At 45.7% G+C, this 18756-nt stretch overlaps 2 protein-coding genes across 2 annotated transcripts; one reads left to right on the top strand and one right to left on the bottom strand.

Annotated features, from left to right (window-relative positions):
• Nucleotides 1-3515: 3515 nt before the first annotated feature.
• LOC103352248 (protein FAM90A23-like) lies at nt 3516-11417 on the bottom strand. Its single transcript, XM_017350473.2, has 5 exons — nt 11304-11417; nt 10111-10289; nt 9457-9650; nt 8952-9060; nt 3516-4968 (listed from the first exon to the last, which is right to left on the bottom strand). Exons 2-5 carry the CDS (start codon nt 10228-10230, stop codon nt 4018-4020), a joined length of 1374 nt encoding a protein of 457 aa, XP_017205962.2. The 5' UTR covers nt 10231-10289; nt 11304-11417; the 3' UTR covers nt 3516-4017.
• A 1465-nt stretch (nt 11418-12882) lies between these two features.
• On the top strand, nt 12883-14186 carry LOC100354322 (ubiquitin carboxyl-terminal hydrolase 17). Its single transcript, XM_089301811.1, is given in 3 exon segments — nt 12883-12952; nt 13142-13435; nt 13438-14186. Coding segments are annotated over 3 exon segments (1113 nt in total).
• Nucleotides 14187-18756: the final 4570 nt, after the last annotated feature.

Raw genomic sequence — 18756 nt, 5'->3', positions numbered from 1 at the left:
GAACCTGGGCCCCTATGGGGTGCCAGCACCGCAGGCAAAGGATGAACAAGTGAGCTGTGGTGCTGGCCCCAAAGTAGGTCTTAATGTGATATCAGACAGGAGAGGGGAGATGTAGGAGGAGAAGGGGAGGAAGTGTGGGCGCTACGGCGGATATAGTGGGAAGAATCACTCTACTCCTAACGTTGTACTTGTCCCTTTGGGACTGGCTTACTTCACTCAGCATGATGTGTTCCAGATTCCTCCATTTTGTTGCAAATGACTGGATTTCGTTGTTTCTTACTGTGGTATAGTATTCTAAAGAATACATATCCCATAATTTCTTTATCCAGTCTACCATTGATGGGCATTTAGGTTGGTTCCAGGTCTTGGCTATTGTGAATTGTGCTGCAATAAACATTAGGGTGCAGACCGCTTTTTTCTTTATCAATTTAAACTCCTTTGGGTAAATTCCAAGGAGTGGGATGGCTGGGTCGAACGGTAGGGTTATATTCAGGTTTCTGAGGAATCTCCAGACTGATTTCCATAGTGGCTTGACCAGTTTGCATTCCCACCAACAGTGGGTTAGTGTCCCTTTTTCCCCACATCCTCGCCAGCATCTGTTGTTGGTAGATTTCTGTATGTGAGCCATTCTAACCGGGGTGAGGTGAAACCTCATTGTGCTTTTGATTTGCATTTCCCTGATTGCTAGTGACCTTGAACATATGTTCTCCCTGATCGGTGACAACTGACTGAACACCAAAAAGGAAACCTCCTGAAGTGAAATGGACATTATGAGAAATGGTGACTTGATCAGCATAGCCCTGACTGCTAATGGACAACTTAATACATTATCCCTCATAGTATTTTTTTTTGTCTGTTCTACTTAATATGACTGGTTTAATTCTGTAATTATCACACAGTTATTCTTAAAGTGTTGAAAATTAACTGAAATGTGATCCCTGTTAAACATAAAAGTGGGAATAAGAGAGCGAAGAGATGTATAATTTGGGGCATGCTCGGGCTGACTTGCCCCAATTGGTAGAGTTGGAAACATACCAGGGGATTCCAATTCAATCCCATCAAGGTGGCATGTGCCAATGCCATCTCACTATTCCAAGTGATCAATTTCAGTTCACAATTGATCATAATGAAAGGACTAAGAGTCAAAGGGAGCACATAAACAAGTCTAGTATCTGCTAACACTAACCGATAGAATAAATAAAGGGGAGAGTGATCCTAACGTTGTACTGATGAAATTTGTATTCATTACATAAAAGGTTACTTTAGGGAATAAATCAATAATTTTAAAACTAAAAAACATAAAGCATGCCTCTATAAGTATTTACAAAAAAAAACAACTATTTTCAGCCATCAGTCTTTCCAGCATTCTTCTTTGTTTTCCTTTGAGAAATGCATGGCACATATGAGCACATCATGGCAACCAAGTTCCACAATAGGTAGATTCAGCCTCATCCTAACAACTGCATATTCTCCAGGTGTTGTAATAAAGCAGTTAAGTCCCTGAGGCTTAGGGAATGAGACCACACCCTAAGTCCCCTCCCTAATCCCCTTAAAGGGCTAGCAGTTGATTGGTGGAACTTGTACTGGGTGAAGGGTGGGGTGGGCAGTGTGGACTATAAAGGATGGGTGAGAGGACAGAGGTGATCATTAGCTGACAAATCTCATCCAGAGACTGATCTTGTCCTCCAGAAAAGGACACTGTTGGCATAGAAACATGGCATTAAAACCAGATGCATTTGAGGTTCTAGGACAGCATTAGCCCATCGGAACCTCAAAAGATATGGGGCCCCTTTGTTGCCATGGGAAGACTGAGGCTGCCATGGAATGCAGGGAGACTCCCACTCACCTCCACCACCTAAACCATTTGAGCCCTTGAGAAAGTCTGCAGACATCTCCTGCAGGCCTGTGTCACCTCCTGCAGGCCAGACTGACTTTGGATGCCCTGCCTCCCAAATAAACAAGCAGAGCTACTGGGCAGAGGTAAAGGAACCCAGATCTCAGGCTACACTCACGTGTGAACTCCAGAAAATGTCACCTTATTAGTTGATTCTTAAGAGACTGAGAGAAAAACAGAATCAGTTTTGAAGTCTTTATTTATTTATTTGAAAGGAATAGAGAGAGAGAGAGAGAGAGAGTCTCCCAGTTTTCCATTTGTCATGTCTGTGTTCTCACTAGGAGGTGGGTTCTCAGTTCTCATGGACAAGGTCAGCCTGCTGCACCCTAGCCCTACTTTGGGATCTTCCAGACCCCGATGCTCTCTTACCCCACGAATAACTAGAGACACCAAGACTTGAACAGACGGCCACAATGGCTGCAGCTTGGCAGGCCATAGCTTCAATTCCTGTATCATGAAGCCAGACAGCAAAGAGGTTTGTAGTCTAACTCTTCTGCAATCTTAGAGACCTCTGCCCTGATCTCTCATTTCCATAAGCTCTTCCCATACAGGAAGCAGCCTTGATGAAATATAATATACATTATCTATCTATCTATCTATCCATCTATCTATCTCTGTGTGTGTGTGTTTGTCCACGTGTGTGTGTAGTGTCTAATGGGGGTGTCAGCACTGCGACACACTGGGTAACGCTGCAGCCTGCAGTGCTGGCATTCCATATGGGCTCCGGTTTGAATCCTGGGGGCTCCACTAACAATGCAGCTCTCTTCTATGGCATGGGAAAGCAGTAGAAGATGGCTTATGTCCTTGGGCCCCTGCACCCGCATGGGAGACCTGGAAGAAGCTCTGGCTCCTGGCTTTGGATAGGCACAGCTCCCCTGTTGAGGCCAATTTGGGAGTGATCCAGTGGATGGAAGACCTCTCCCTCTTTCTCTCTCTCTCTGTGTAACTCTGACTTTCAAGTTAATACATAAATCTTAGAAAAAGAGTTTCATGAGGGTAAACATGATTGTGCTAAGCAGATTTTTAACACATGGGTGATTCTAGAGCAGGGCAAAATCAGTTTCATTCTACAGGGAGGACTTACCCTACATTCACGTTCATGAAATATTCCCCCACATGGGTACATATTAAGACACACCTGTGATTGCAGTGGAGCTGGTCTTTGCTTGAGATCCTGTATTTCATTTTCTATGTTACAGTTTATGTCTTTGAGAGGCTCAAGGAAGGGAGATCCAGATAGAGACCTGCCATCCCCTGGCTCACTTCACCAATGACCTCAATTTCCAGGAGCTTGATCCCAACCAGATCTCATCCACAGGTGCTGGAAGGGTGATTATTTGAAGGATCCTGGAAGTCTCCCGGGGTCAGCATTAGCGGAAGGCTGCAGTCAGTGGGGAAACATTGGTATCAAAGCGAATATGTGACGTGAGCATCTTAACTCTTCAACTCAATCCTAGAGCAAATGCCCAAGTCTAAGGTTCTGTATTTTACAAAAGTGATAGATAGATGTGGTCAAGGTCTTCAAGTGCCAGTAATAAACCATGGTAAATAAAAATAGTTATAAAGTGTTTACCCTGCTAAGTGAAGACTGGACACGGTATTTCCTATTTGACATCACTTTATTGATGGCAAAATTACTTTGGTCAATACATGTCCATGTGGCAATACAATAACTGAGAAATACAAGGTCACGAGGACGTTCAGCTGAAGGATTTCCTCTGACACCGACCAGAGACAGAGGCCCTGCTCTCAGGGCTGACATTACCTCAAAGATGCAGACCCCAAAGAACAGCCAGAGGGTCTCAAAATACAGTTACCTGAACAACAAGTACTGATGAACTGTTTAGTATTTATATTACAATGTCACACCTAGTCCACCAGGTCAATCAATTCTATAAAATCCTTCACGTGAAGGCCATTATTATCCAGTTAAATGCAGTAGGATTGAAGTAATTCAAAGAGGTACTATGTGTCTGCTCCCAGCATTCCCTCTGGCTGCCAGGGTGCTCTTGCTGGACATCCGAGGACATTCTGAGTACACTGGCACAGCCTGCTTCCTGAATGTTTCCCTTCCCCAGTACAACCTGAGGAGACAGGTGTGCATTGCCCTTCCAGTGGACGTCTCACTCCCAGTCACTGTCCTCAGAGGAGGAGGAGATCTGAAGGGACTCATAGAGGAGTCTCAGTGGAGATTTCACACAGGGTTTCTCTGTCTTCTTGGGGACAGGAGGGTCCAGAGGAGTTGGAGTTGGCTTCCCATGGGGCTGAGGCGAGGGGGTAGTCATGAACCTGCAGCTCCACCAGTTATTGCCTAATGCACTGAATACCATTCTGAGGGACGCGCCTGGCACACAGCTAGGAGCTGGGTGATGGGAGGTAGTGGAGCCCTGCACAGTTTTCTCGGGAACTCTGTTTTTTGGTGGCTGCAGGTCAGTGTTGAGCTCTGGAGCTGGTGAACTCTGTGACACAGGAAGTGACGCTTTTCTTCCTTGGCCTCTTGTAGTTGGCAGCTCCTGCAGACTCTGGAGAGTCCCATGCTTAGGTGACTGAGTGGTCCTCTGTAGGTTTTGTAAGGGGCTCAGTCTTGGTCTCTTGGCTGGATTCCAGGAGGAATGATGGGGCATCTTGAGGGATCTCTTGCCTGGAGGCCCATTGCTGGGTTTGGATTGGGGACCCATTCTCAGAGCCTCAGACTGTTTACTGGGCTGTGGCTCCTCATGTGAAAATCTGGCTTGTGTCTGACATCTGGAGCTTCCGTCTAAGTCCTGTGTTCTGGAGGCCTTCTTGGGGATTTTGAAAGCAGACAAATTAGGCCTGTGGTCTGTCTGCTTCACATTGAAGGTGCGGTGCTGGCCAAGTTGCTTCACTGCAGGTGGGCTGGGGTCAGCGGTATCCACCTCCTCACCTTCCTTTTCGCTGGATCTTTTGAAGCGACTCAGTTCAGGTGCTTTTAGGAGAGATGAGGAGCTACTGGGTTTCAGGGCAGATTTCTGGATGGCTATCTGACTTGTGAGGTCAGGATGCAAGACCCTTGTTTCTTGGGCTCTGTTGAGAGGCATAGGCCCACTTGGTTGCTGTATGAAAAGACAAACACAAATAATAAGGTTAGGATTTTCTACCATAGAGTAAATGTGAAAACAGAGCAAGTAAATTAGTGAACACAGCGCAATAATTGAGTCCCATTATAATGACAAACAGCCATTTGAATGAGGACTGTCCACCTGCCCTTGTGATAATCAGAAATAAAGAAATGACACAATCAATTAGAAACCTCTGGGATGCCACCAGTTCATGGAACTATGGAACATGACTCTATATCTGTTTTGATGCAAACATGTTAAGTTACTGCACAATATTTCCAAAATCATCATTCCACTTTATTGAAGACGCCCTCATCATTTTGTGTCACCTACAAAGGATAGTTTTTCAGATGTAAAAATGGAGGATGAAGGAGATGCACTGAGCTTGGGAGAAACGGTGAAGAGAATTGTGTAGGAGGAAGTGCACTCTTGGTAGAGAATTGGAGAGCAAACGTTCCAGGAAGCCCCATGGGTAGGCCTGGGTGCTGAGTGCTGATCCACAGCCTGAGAGCTTGGAGAGCTGGAAGTGTAGAGGGCCAAAGATGGAAGCATTTTTGAGACGGGGGAGAGAAGAAGGGCTGCAGAAATCCGTGGGTATAGAGCTGGAAAGGGAGAATGGCATAGGTCCAGAGTGGAGCCTGGACTGGGGGCTAGTGGTTGCTAGTGGTCACCTGTGGTGCCAAGGCAGTGGAGAAACAGAGCCAATTCAAATGAATCTAGCCAAATCGCAACCCGTGATCTAGCTGAGAAAGGACGGGTGCCATTCTAAAGGAGGGCAAGACTATGGAAGCTAGCAGGTGCACACAATACAGCTCACTGAGACGGGGCACCTGAACGCAGTGCTGGCAGCGGGGGCAGGCAGGCTTCAAACAGTGACTCTAGTGTGCTGGTGTGAGCCAGATCTTCTAGCAGAGGGAACATCCCGGCCCACCCCATGCCCCCTACCACACCCCTGACCCAGAGCTCGGCTGGGCAGTGACTGGGCAGGGGTGAATGTTCTTGAGCCAGCAATGCTCTCTGGACCCAGTGACTGTGGGAGTCCTATTTGCTGAGACCTTGGGGCCTCAGTGTCTACAGGAAAAGGTGTAGGGCGTGGCTGGCTATTGAGTTCTCACACACCCAACTATGGTGTTACCCTGGAACTCACCCCATCCTAGAATGTTGACAAGAGCCCCTGGCCACACCCACCACACACCTCCTGGTCTTCACCCAAAGGCCTGACATTCCACAGAGCCAGAGAAGCATAGCCATGAAGATCTAACTGAACAGTAGAACAAAGGAAATATCCATTCCACAAATGCCAAGAAAAATGAGAGCCAAAATTCAAGAGACAAGAATAAGGAAGTCATCATGACAGCCCCAAGAGGAACACAATGACATTTCAGTATGAGATTACCAAGATGAAGAGATCAAAGAAGTGACAGAAAAGGAAGTTAGGAAGTTAATCAGAGGATTACTCAAAAAAAAAAAAAAAAAAAAGAAAATCCAACACTAAAGACAATGATACATGAATGACATGATTGAAAATACTTAGCAGGAATTTGAAAATTTAAAGTGAAATCAAAACGAAATTTTAGAAATAGAGAATCCAATGGATGAAATGAAAAACGCAGTGGAAGACCTACACTGCAGACTTGCTGATGCAAACGAAAAAATATTCGACCTAGAAGACCAGTTTTGGAAATCTTATAGTCAGAAAAACAAAGATGAAGAAAATAGGCAGTTACAAACAGTGTTGGAGATCTATGGGATATTATCAATGCACCCAACATATTGGGTCTTAAGATTTCCGGAAGGAGTGGAGAGGCAGAAGGGAATAGAAACTTATTTAGGGAAATAATTACACAATACTTCCCCAATGTGGAGGAAGAAGTACATGTTTAAGTAGAGGAAGCACATGGAACTCCTAAGAGATAGGATCAGAAAAGATCTTCACCATGACACAATGTAGTCAGACTATCCACAGTGAAACATGAAGAAAAGTTTCTAAACTGTGCTGGAGAGAAACATCAGATGACTTTCAGAGGCTTGCCAATGAGCCTCACAGCTGACTTCTCATGAGAAACCCTGCAGGCTAGTTGGGAGTGGTGAGACATAGTCCAAGTCTTAAAAGGCAAAAACTGTCAACCCAGAATATGTGCCCTGCAAAGCTTGCATTTATGAATGAAGGTGAAAAAAAGACCTTGCTTAGCAACCAGACATCGAAAGAATTTGTCGACGCTCATCCAGCCTTACAAAAGAAGATGCTTAAAGTTGTACTTAGACAGAAACTAGAAAGCTGGGCATCATTATGAAAGCAAGAGGAGGCAGAAAACCCACCAGTGGAAGAACAAAGGAAATCCACAGTAAACCATAGGAGGATTTAAGGGAAAATGGCAGGGCCAAGTCAATCCTTCTCAATAGTCACCTTAAATGGACATGGCTCCCATTCTCTAGTTTAACAAAAGGACCCTTTTATTTGCTGCTCGAACAAAACACATCTGAACAGCAAAGATACACACAGACTAAAAGTGGAAGGATCGACAAAGATTGTCCATGGGAACAGAAACCAAAAATGTGCTGGTGTTACTATCCTAATATCAGACATAATCGGGTTTAACATAAAAACTGTTAAAAGAGATGAAGAAGGGCACCAGGTAATGATGTGATGAAGGGATCATTCCAACAGGAAGAAGTGACTATACTAAATGTATATGCACCGAGGACAGGGCTCCTGACTATTTAAACATGTGAATAGACCTACATGGAGACATACATTCATTCAAGAATAGGGGACTTTAACAGCCCTCTTTCATCGATGGACAGATCAAGCAGCCAGAAAATTAGCCAGGCAACAACCGAGTTGATTGAGGATATAGATACAATGGACCTACAGATATCTACAGAACACTTCATCCCACAGTGACGGCATGCACCTTGTCCTGATCAGTGCACGGAATGTTCTTAGAATAGAGCGTATGCCTGGGATTTCAACAGCTCAACATTTATTCATGGCAAAATAATATAGAGCTTATTTTGGTGCAAAACTTTAAATGTTTGCAGAATATTTTTGAAAATCACACTTCTATGTAATCAAACACATCCTCATAATTTTGTGTCACACAAAATAATATAAGTTTTCAAAATAATGTTTCCTGTGAAGTTGAGCAAAGCTTTATTAGTACATCAAAGTAATGCAGATTTTTTTCTTTCTTTTCTTGTTTCTTTTGACAGGCAGAGTTAGACAGTGGGAGGGAGAGAGAGAGAGAGAGAGAGAGAGAGAGAGAGAGAGAGAGAGAGAAAGGTCTCCCTTCTGTTGGTTCACCCCCCAAGTGGTCACTACAGCTAGCGCACTGTGCCGATGCGAGGCCAGGAAGCAGGTGCTTCCTCCTGGTCTCCCCTGCAGGTGCATTGCCCAAGCACTTGGGCCATCCTCCGCTGCCTTCCCGGGCCACAGCAGAGAGCTGGACTGCAAGAGGAGCAACCGGGAGAGAACCGGCACCCCAACCGGGACTAGAACCCGGAATACTGGCGCCGCAGGTGGAGGATTAGCCTAGTGAGCCGTGGCGCCGGCCAGTAATGCAGGTTTGAAGGCTCTTTACTATCTGATGAGTTTTCATGGACAAGAAGGGAAAATTAATCCATTTACAGATGCAATCACCTACATGTATGAATCTATGTTTTGGTGCAGACTGATTCCAAATGTACCATTGGAATCTCCCTCAAGCATATGGTCTCCAAGCAGGCAATTAATTGTAGAATGCTTTTTTTAAACAAAAACATTGAATTCATGCTCTCTGAATTAGTATGGAGTTAACATGGAAAAAGTAAAACTTTGAAAAAAATGAAATTACAAATGGCATCTCCAAAGTAAGGAAATAACAGTCAACTAGACTTCATCAAAGTTTTAATTAATTCCTCACACAGAAGGGGCCATGAGAGTCAAGAAAAGCAAGGCTATCCTAGAGAAGCAGAGCATGGGCAGCCAGGAAACTCACACTCAGATCCTCCCAGGACTCAGTCACGTCCTTCCAGCTGTGCTGCTGCCTCCCTTGGAGGTTGCTGGGAAGTTTCTGGAGGACAGCCTTGCTTTGCAGCTTGTCTTGCCTGCAGAAAAACATAGAAGGTTTACTGGTGTTCATTTCCTGTCCACCACTACCTCCAATCACACTGAACAGCACCATGGGCTACACTGATCTGAACTTCTCTTCCAGTCAAGGCTTTCCCCTAAATGCAGATTGCCCTGCCAATTGTGCACTGCCTACTTTCTAGTAGGTTTCACTGCTTCTCTGCCTGTCATGATCAAATTCCAAGATGTACCCTGCTCCTACAACTTAGTGCTTTGTCAGAAATAGGCAGAGCTCCATGGTCTGGAGACCTGGATGAAGTGGGAGCTCTTTCTGTTACTCTGTAGGCTCTCAGTCACTGTTTAGAGGTGGGGATTCATCTCCTCTGTATGTTTCAGTGCCCAGAATGACTTTCAATGACTTTCACGTGACTCACCTTTGATTCTCTTCCTTCTGTAGCTCTGTCTTCCTCAATGGCCCTGGGTTCACGGGATGCTGCCGTTTCTGAGGCACCAGGTTCTCCTTGTTTGGGCCCATGGGCTGCAGAGTCAGGGTCCCATCCGAGCACTTGATGGGGCACCTCCTGCTGTGTGTCATGTGACCAAAGGCCCCACAGTTTTTGCACTTGACCTGGGAGTAGTAAAGATATTTGTTAGTTGGATCAACAGAATGCACAGGTTTACTGTATCACAGGTCAGTTGAATAACCTATTTTCAATTCTTACTTTAATGTTCACTTGGAGTACAAACCTAGACTTGGATCTCAAAACTTGTGAAACATTTCAGAAGCTTTGTAGTGCCAAAGCCTGTATTATGGAGGGATGTTAGACTGTAGGACAGGAGATTCCACAGGAGAAGATAATGAACCAGGTTTCAGTGAAAGTGCATGGTTAGCTATATCACTTAATGGGACATCAGGTCTCCCGAAGACGTCGAATGGCACAGAGACCTACTGAGGATGTCTCAGGTCAGGATAACACAGGATGGAAATGATCACTTAGGTCACAGAGGCAGAATTGTCCATGTCCCTATCCAGTCTGTGTGCATGAAGAAGGATCCTTGAGTCCCTCCAGATCCCAACCTCTGCGTACCCTGGGATTCTCCTCCTCTGGTGGGGGCACCCTCAGGCCTGCTGGTCCCCTCTGTTGCTTTCTCATGTTCTGAGATTGATGGACTCCGTGGGTCAGAAGTTCTGGAGAGTGCTCTGCCATTCACCTGTCCACTTGGGAGCTTTGGAGGTCAGTTTTCCTCAGCCATTAATTTCTGTGTCCTGAGTGAAAGAAAAATAAATTTTGAAATGATACACAAGGAAAATTCCCTTTAGAACCTCCTTTGACCGGGTCGAGGTATGTGTGTGTGTGGCCAGAAAGTGTAGTTTTCTAAAAAATTTTTGAACACTGTTAATATTTCAATATTCATTAACCACAGCACACCCTATTCTGTGACTGTTTTTCTCACTGTCTGTTGAATTCTTTCCTTATGGAGGGTGAATCCCATCTGAACAAAGTAACATGAAAATAGATGATGGTAAAAGTTAAAGAAAGGAAAATAAAGGAAAAGAGGAGTGAGCTTGGTGGTGTAGGCAGGAGGGATGCCAGGGTGGGAGGTATCCCTGTGCTCTTCGATGTGTATATATGAATTATACGAAGTGTTTCACCTAAGAAAATAGAAAGCTGGTCAATTACCATAACTAACATTCACTACCATAAACAAAGCAGGCTACTGGAGTATATTAGCCTTAGAATTTGGAATTTCAGGTAATAAATATTATTTGGAATGATATGATTTATTTTATTTTAATTTTCTTTTTTGACAGGCAGAGTGGACAGTGAGAATGAGAGACAGAAAGGTCATCCTTTTTTGATTGGTTCACCCCCAATGGCAGCTGAGGCTGGGGAGCTGCAGCCGGCACACCATGCTGATCTGAAGGCAGGAGCCAGGAGCTTCTCCTGGTCTCCCATGCGGGTGCAGGGGCCCAGACACTTGGGCCATCCTCCACTGCCTTTCTGGGCCACAGCAGAGAGCTGGACTGGAAGAGGAATAACCAGGACAGAATCCGGTGCCTGACCGGGACTAGAACCCCGGGTGCTACCGCCACAGGTGGAGGATTAGCCTAGGGAGCCGGGGCGCTGGCCCGGATGATGCATTTTATCCTCCTCTGTACTAAGAAATGAAGGGAAGAATCCATCCCAAACAACTAATGCCTTATCCCCAGGTGTCACTTATGCTGCATTTTATTTTTCTTGAGTGATACCCGTAGAACAAATTCTGAAAAGAAACCCACCTGCACGCCAGCTGTGCTTCTCCTGTCTGTCTGCAGGGACTCAGGTGGGTGGATGCTGCAGAAAGAACACTGGAGAGAAGGAGGCTCCCGGGACAACAGAGGCAAGGCAGTGAGGGAGGAGGGATTCCAGGCTGGCTTTTATCTGCCTAGGAGGCAGGGTCACACCCATCATCCAATCAGATGTTCACTAATCCAGTCAGACTTGATGGGCTTACCTCTGGGAACAATGCCCTCTCTGTTGTTTCCCGATTAATTAGTTGCCTTCATAATATTTCTACTTGGTAATAAAGACCAAACCTTTGCATTTAAACTTCACTCTGCACTGTGCCATTTCCCACTCTGTTCAGTTGCCTCCTTCATCCATGAGGAAAGGAGGTGCTGCCGTTCTGGAACAGTCCCTGGCAGCGGGTGATCTCACTCCAAAGGTGGCCCTCAGTTTCTGCTTCCAAGTGGAAGGGTGCACCAAAGACTGTCTACTGCAGCAGACCGTGCTATGAGTTAAGGAGCCCGAGAAGTCTTTGGATTTCTGTATTAGAAATCTCAGGAACGGGCACTGTGCTTAGGCTCAGAAGGAGATCCTGGCTCTAGGCTTTGGATCCGCCAAGCTCCAGCCATTGTGGCCACTTGGGGAGTGAACGGGCAGTTTGTGTGTGTGTGTTTGTGTGTGTGTGTGTGTGTGTACATGCAAATTGTTGAGATGCTTACTTAGTACAGAGTTAGTCATCTGTGTCCAAATTTAATTGAAAATAGGTCTTTTTTTTTTTTTTTCATTTGACAGACAGACAGTGAGAGACAGAGAGAAAGGTCTTCCTTCCGTTGGTTCACTCCTCAAATGGCCGCTAAGGTCGGTGCTGTGCTGATCCAAAGCCAGGAGCCAGGTACTTCTTCCTGGTATCCCATGCGGGTGCAGGGGCCCAAACACTTGGGCCTTCCTCCACTGCCCTCCTGAGCCACAGCAGAGAGTTGGACTGCAAGAGGAGCAACTGGGACTAGAACCCAGTGTCCCTATGGGGTGCCGGCACCGCAGGCGGAGATTGAACCAAGTGAGCTGTGGCGCTGTCCCCAAAGTAGGTCTTAATGTGATATCAGACAGGAGAGGGGAGATGTAGGAGGAGAAGGGGAGGAAGTGTGGGCGGTACGGCGGATATAGTGGGAAGAATCACTCTACTCCTAACGTTGTTTATGAAATTTGTATTCATTACATAAAAGGTTACTTTAGGGAATAAATCAATAGTTTTAAAACTAAAAAACATAAAGTATGCCTCTATAAGGATTTACAAAAAAAAAAAAAAACTATTTTCAGCCATCAGTCTTTCCAGCATTCTTCTTTGTTTTCCTTTGAGAAATGCATGGCACATATGAGCACATCATGGCAACCAAGTTCCACAGTAGGCAGATTCAGCCTTCTCCTAACAACTGCATATTTCTCCAGGTGTTGTAATAAAGCAGTTAAGTCCCTGAGGCTAAGGGAATGAGACCACACCCTAGGGCCCCTCCCTAATCCTCTTAAAGGGCTAGCAGTTGATTGGTGGAACTTGTACTGGGTAAAGGGTGTGGTGGGCAGTGTGTACTACAAAGGATGGGTGAGATGAAACAGGTGATCATTTCTTTACAATCTCATCTAGAGACGGAAGCATCTTGCTGCCAAGGTGGGAAGCCCTGTGACAGTGGCTCCTGGAGACATGATGGCCGCTTCTCCTCTTCAGGAAGTTGAGTTGAACTTCAATGTCTTTCAAAAACTCAGACATTCACATTCTTTCTTTTTTTTTTTTTTAAATTTTTTGACAGGCATTCTAACTCATATGGGGATGATGCTCATTCTGGTGTTTGTCTCCCAGGGAAATCACCACCCTCACCTCAGAAAGAGCTCCCGCTGCAAAGTGATTTGGCTTCGGGGGCGACCCATCTGGCTCCCAGTGGAGGAGCTTCTCTGAGCTGCAGCTGGAAGAGACCTTATGGCATTGGGGCCGGTCTGCAGAATACGGGCAACACCTGCTACCTGAATGCAGCCCTGCAGTGTCTCACGTATACCCCACCCCTCGCCAACTATATGCTGTCCCAGGTGCATTCTCAAACTGGATTTCTGCATCCTATGTGCTGTGGAACTCACTTTCTTTGGGCCCTCCACAGCCCTGTCAAGTGCTGGCTGCTGGTTTTCACACAGACAGGCTGGAAGGTGCCCACAAATTTCTGATGTTCGCTCTGGATGTCCTGAAGGCAGCAGGTCTGCCTGGGCTCACGGACGGGGTGGGTCCCCAAGAGGACCAATCTGCATCCCAGCAGATAGTGGGAGGACACTGGAGGTCTCAAATCCAATGTCTCCAGTGCCAAGGCATTTCAGAAACCTTGGACCCTTACCTGGAGATCGCGTTGGATATCAAGACAGCCGACAGTGTGGAGCAAGCTTTGCAGCACTTGGTGCAACCTGAAGAGCTGGCTGGAGAAAACGCCTATCACTGTGCTACCTGCCTACAGAAGACAGCTGCTTCCAAGACACTCACCTTGCAATCGGCTGGCAAGGTGCTTCTCTTTGTATTGAAATGGTTTTCTGATTTCACCGGTGAGAAACTTGGAGGACAAGTGCACTATCCCGAGTGCCTGGACATGAGACCTTACATGTCTCAGCAGAATGGGAGGCCACTGGACTATGTTCTCTATGCGGTTCTCGTCCACGTTGGCTTGAGGTGTCAATCAGGACACTACTTCTGCTATGTCAAAGCTGGCAATGGCCACTGGTATAAAATGGATGATGCTAATGCAACTGCTTGTGACATCACTTCTGTCCTGGATCAAAGTGCCTGTGTGTTATTTTACGTCCACAAGAGTGGATTTGGAGAAACAAATGGGAATGTGTCTTCATGCAGGGAACAATCACTACAGTGAGGCTGAAGACAGACATGGCCATACATCAGGAGAGCTTGAAAGGCATTCCAATATTAAAGCTGTAGAGTCAGAGGAGCACTTGGAGCAAACAACTCAGAAAATCACCTTAGATCTATGGCAACCCTTTCAATACCAGAACTGACCAAAGTGTACATCCAAGCTCAGGACAGTGGAGCCCACACTGCCTTGCAATGTGATCTGAATTCACCAGTCAAGATCTCCAGGGGGGATGAGGAAGCACCATCCTGACCAGGAAAGGGCCCTGCTGCACGGGGCAGCTGGGCACATCACTGAGCAGCTTACCATGAATCCAGGCAACCTCCCTTGTCTGGGAGGAAGGAGCAGACCTGCTAAGAGGGAGAACAAACAAGGAAAGAGGCCTCTGTTGCTGTTCCAGTGATTTTAGTACAAATGTACTTCACGAGTATGTGGTTGGGTTACACTGCACATATTAAGTGTGTGCATTTTTTAAAGATCGTATGTGTTTACTTAAAAGTCAGCGGTATAGAGAGTTTGAGGCAGAGAGAGTGAGAGAAAGTGAGGTCTTCCATCCAATGCTTCACTCCTCAGATGGCTGCAGTGGCTGGAGGTGCACTGCTCTGAAACCAGGAACCATGGATTTCTTCCAGGTCTCCCACACAGCTGCAGGGGCCCAAGTCCTTGCGCCCTCTTCTACTGCTTCCCCAGGCCATAGCAGAGAGCTGGTTCAGAAGTGGAGCAGCTGGGACTCGAACAGCTGTCCATATGGGATGCCAGCATTGCTGGTGGCATGTTTACCTACTACACCACAGCGCCAACCCTGTTAAGTGTGTGTATTGCAAGTGTAATATGTTTTTACATATCAATTGTTGTAGAAGTGAATGGTAATCCTACATTTGAATAAAATTTATTCTCCTTATACATTTACAAGTGATGAGAGACTGTGTTTTGTGTATGGCAGTGATCCATTTAGTTGTGAGCTTTAAGTGTGTCTCTAAGCACTTGTTGTAAATTCACAGAATTCTGCTTACTGATGGAATTCTGCTGAAGGTGAGAAAATAGGGGAATAATGGCTTCCTTCTTGTTTGGCTACAAATATAGAACAACGTCTCATGTTTTTCTGACCATCATGTCTCATTGAGGGCTTTGTGATAGTTTTCTCTAAATTGATAGTGCAGGGGCTCCTCATGGCCCTCTCCCTTACCACAGTTCATTGCCTCAGGTTGTCACAGTCCCTGGGAGGATGGTTTTAACCAGGATGAGCTTCTTGAAATTAACCATTGTCTTCAGGCATCAACAGCATTGTGTGATTGTCTCCATGGTACTGAACAGGAGCCCTTAATCCTCCAGAATGGCCAGTTTGCCTAAGGAAATTCTGGGTCAGAGACTGATCTTGGCCTCCAGAAAAGGATACTGTGGGCATAAAAACTACTGCAAGCACCTATAGGTTTGTCTCAATCAATTTAAAGGCAGGAACCCACAATAGATTCATTTGAGTTGCTAGGACAGCATTAGGACCCTTTGAACCAGATCGAGGCTGCGATGGAATGCAGGGAGACTCCCACCACTTACATGACCCAAACCATTTGAGCCCTTCAAAAAGTCTGCAAACATTTCCAGCAAGCCTGTGTCTCCCTCCTGCTGGTCAGACTGACTGGATGTCCCACATCCCCAAGAAAGATACACAGCTCCTGGGCAGAGGTAAAGCAACCCAGATTTCAGGCTGCTTGGAGAATGGGAAGAGCTTATGCAAATGAGAGGATAATACATATGTCTTTGAGATTACAGAGAAGTTAGACTGCAAGCCCCTTTCCTGTCTGGCTGCATGGTCAAGCAGGTTAAGATACTGACTGCCACGCTGGCAACCATTCTGGGCATCTGTTCGAGTCTTGGCTTTTCTAGTTAGTTGGCAGGCTCTGGCTCCTCACTGGATCCCAGGGCATTGTGGGCTGGTCCTTAAGCTCCCCTGTTCCCTTCTCCAGTCCCCTGCATTATCAAAATCTCATTCCAGTCCCCAGATCAGGGTGAGTGTCAGTGGGACTGAACTGCCTCTTCTGCCTGCAGGTTAACAGTGTCAGACACTTGGGGCATAAACTGCTGAGTGCTCAGATCTCTTACGTGGGAGGTCGAGAAGCACCCTTCCCAATGCCCTGAGATTGAGATCAGCTGAACTCCATGTGCATCTGCTGAGCCCCCTGATTCCAGCACAAGCATTTCCACCTCATCACATTAGACAGGGTCAGTGAGGGCCAGGATCAGACCAGGAACACTGCAGGTTCCTCAGGAAAGATGGGTTATCTCCAGCGTAACTGCAAGGTGAAAAGCAGAGGCTGGCTTTGCAGAACGTGCACTTTCACACCCCAACCTCAGGACCCAGTCTCCATTTCTAATTCCCACTTACACATCCATCCCCCCACAAAGTCACGTTGGAAGTGAGGAAGACAGAGCAGCAGGACTGAGAAGTGAGGAAGGAGGAAGGAAACCTCCCTGAGTTGGAGAGGGACATTCACTGACACTTGGCTACGCATGCAGGATCAAACTCCCAATTCAGGGCCGCAGTGCTGTCCATTGAGGGGAACCCAAGTGACCTCCATGGCAGATGCCCATGCAGAAGACAGGGCAGAGGCACTGCAGACTGCGGGAGGCTGTGAGCGATAGCACAAGGTCACTGTCCAGATTCCGCTGAGAAAAGGTCAGAAGACCTAAGTCCTCCTGAGGAGAGGACACAGTATTTAAGTTCAGAGAACTGTGTTCCCAGAACAAGGAGTTTTGCACAGGAAGAAGGAATTCTAGGTAGCTCTGGAGGGTTTTGTTTTATTTTGATTTTACTTTTTTAAGATGTCTTCAATCCGCAGATTGCAGTCAAGTTTACAGTGTCTGCAGCTTGGCCTGGACTCCTGTGTCTTGGACCCTGTTCTCACCACCACACTGATTTCAGAACAACTCTCTTCTTAAAACACCATCAAGTCTCCTGTCAGAGAGGACCCTGAGCACTGGGGACTGAGGTCAGGGTGTATGGGGTGGAGAATCTGGAAGGAGAAAGTGAAGCTTGCTTTTAGCAATCTTACCCCTAGACCTCATTGGTCCGATGCCCAACCATGCACATAGGGCACCAACCCATGCCTGCTCCTCACAGAACAAGGATCCACCCCAGGGACATTCTCTCTCAGAATCTGCTACACTGCAGTTTCAGATTGCATCCTGCATGTGCATACAAATGTTGGACAAAACCCTGTCCTCTCCGGTCCACGATCCTCAGTGACAACCTGTTATTTTCACTACTTCTGGCCACTGTAACTGTACCCATCAGGCAAGCTCAGTGTTCACTACTTCTGTGTTCAGACTTTGTAGCAATAAAGCATTCTTCCACCAAATGTGCATTGTGCTCTACCTGCCCTTGCTAGTAGCACCATGTTCACCTCTTCCTTCCTGACTTGAATGTAAATTACTCACCACCATGGATATAGTAGAATTAAATGGCATAATAAAGTGAGGCTCCCAGCACAATTGTGTGTATTTCTGCAGCATGAAACAACATATAAGCAAATGCAATTTATGTTAATGAAGGACTACATGTTCCTCCCCAAAGAATTCTGTATTTAAAAAATGATCCCATCATGCACAACAAATAAGGGAATTTCTGATTAAATTATGAAGCACATCCTTGATGTTTTTCTTTTTATTTTTTTAAGAAAGCTTTTATTTAATGAATACAAATTTCATAGGTATAGCTTTAGGAATATAGCAGTTCTTTCCTCCATACCCGCTCTCCCACCCCACACTCCCGGCCAACCTCCTATTCTCTCTCCCATCCCATTCTTCAATAAGATTTGTTTTTAGTTAATTTTATATAAAAAAGACCAACTCTATACTAAGTAAAGATTTCAATGGTTTGCACTCACACAGATATACAAGGTAGCAAGTATTGCATGAAAGCAAGTTTTACAGTTAATTTTCACAGTACAACTCATTAAGGACAGAGGTCCTACATGGGGAGTAAGTGCATAGTGACTCCTGTTGTTAACAATTGACACTCTTATTAATGAAGTCAGTAATCACTCAAGGCTGTTAACATAAGCTGTTAAGGCTATGGAAGCCTTATGAGTCCACAAACTCTGTCAGTATTTAGTCAGGGCCATAAGCAAAGTGAAAGTTCTCTCCTCTCTTCAGAGAAAAGTACATCCTTCTTTGATGCCCCCTTCTTTTCACTGGGGTTTCACTCACAGAGGTCTCCATGTTGATTGTTTTTGCCACAGTGTCTAGGCTTTCCATGCCTGAAATGCCCTCATGGGCTTTTAAGCCAGATATGAACACCTTAAGGGCTGATTCTGCAGTCAGAATGCTGTTTAGGACGTTTGTCATTCTATGAGTCTGCTGTGTGGACTGCTTCCAATGTTGGAAGATTCTCTACTTTTTAATTCTACCTATTGTTATTACAAGACACTTGGACCTATTTATGTGATCTATTTGATACTTAATCTTATCTATATGACCAATTCCACATTTATTATGGTTACTTTATGACATAAGATGGGATTACTACCATGCAGCTTAATGGCATTTGGAGTCCCATGGCAAATTTTTAGCTTTA

Source organism: Oryctolagus cuniculus, chromosome 8, assembly GCF_051225735.1.
Source record: "Oryctolagus cuniculus isolate XC-2025 breed Fujian yellow rabbit chromosome 8, ASM5122573v1, whole genome shotgun sequence".
Lineage (NCBI taxonomy): Eukaryota > Metazoa > Chordata > Mammalia > Lagomorpha > Leporidae > Oryctolagus > Oryctolagus cuniculus.
Note: the sequence above shows the minus strand (reverse complement) of the source record. Positions and strands in the feature narration are given on the sequence as shown.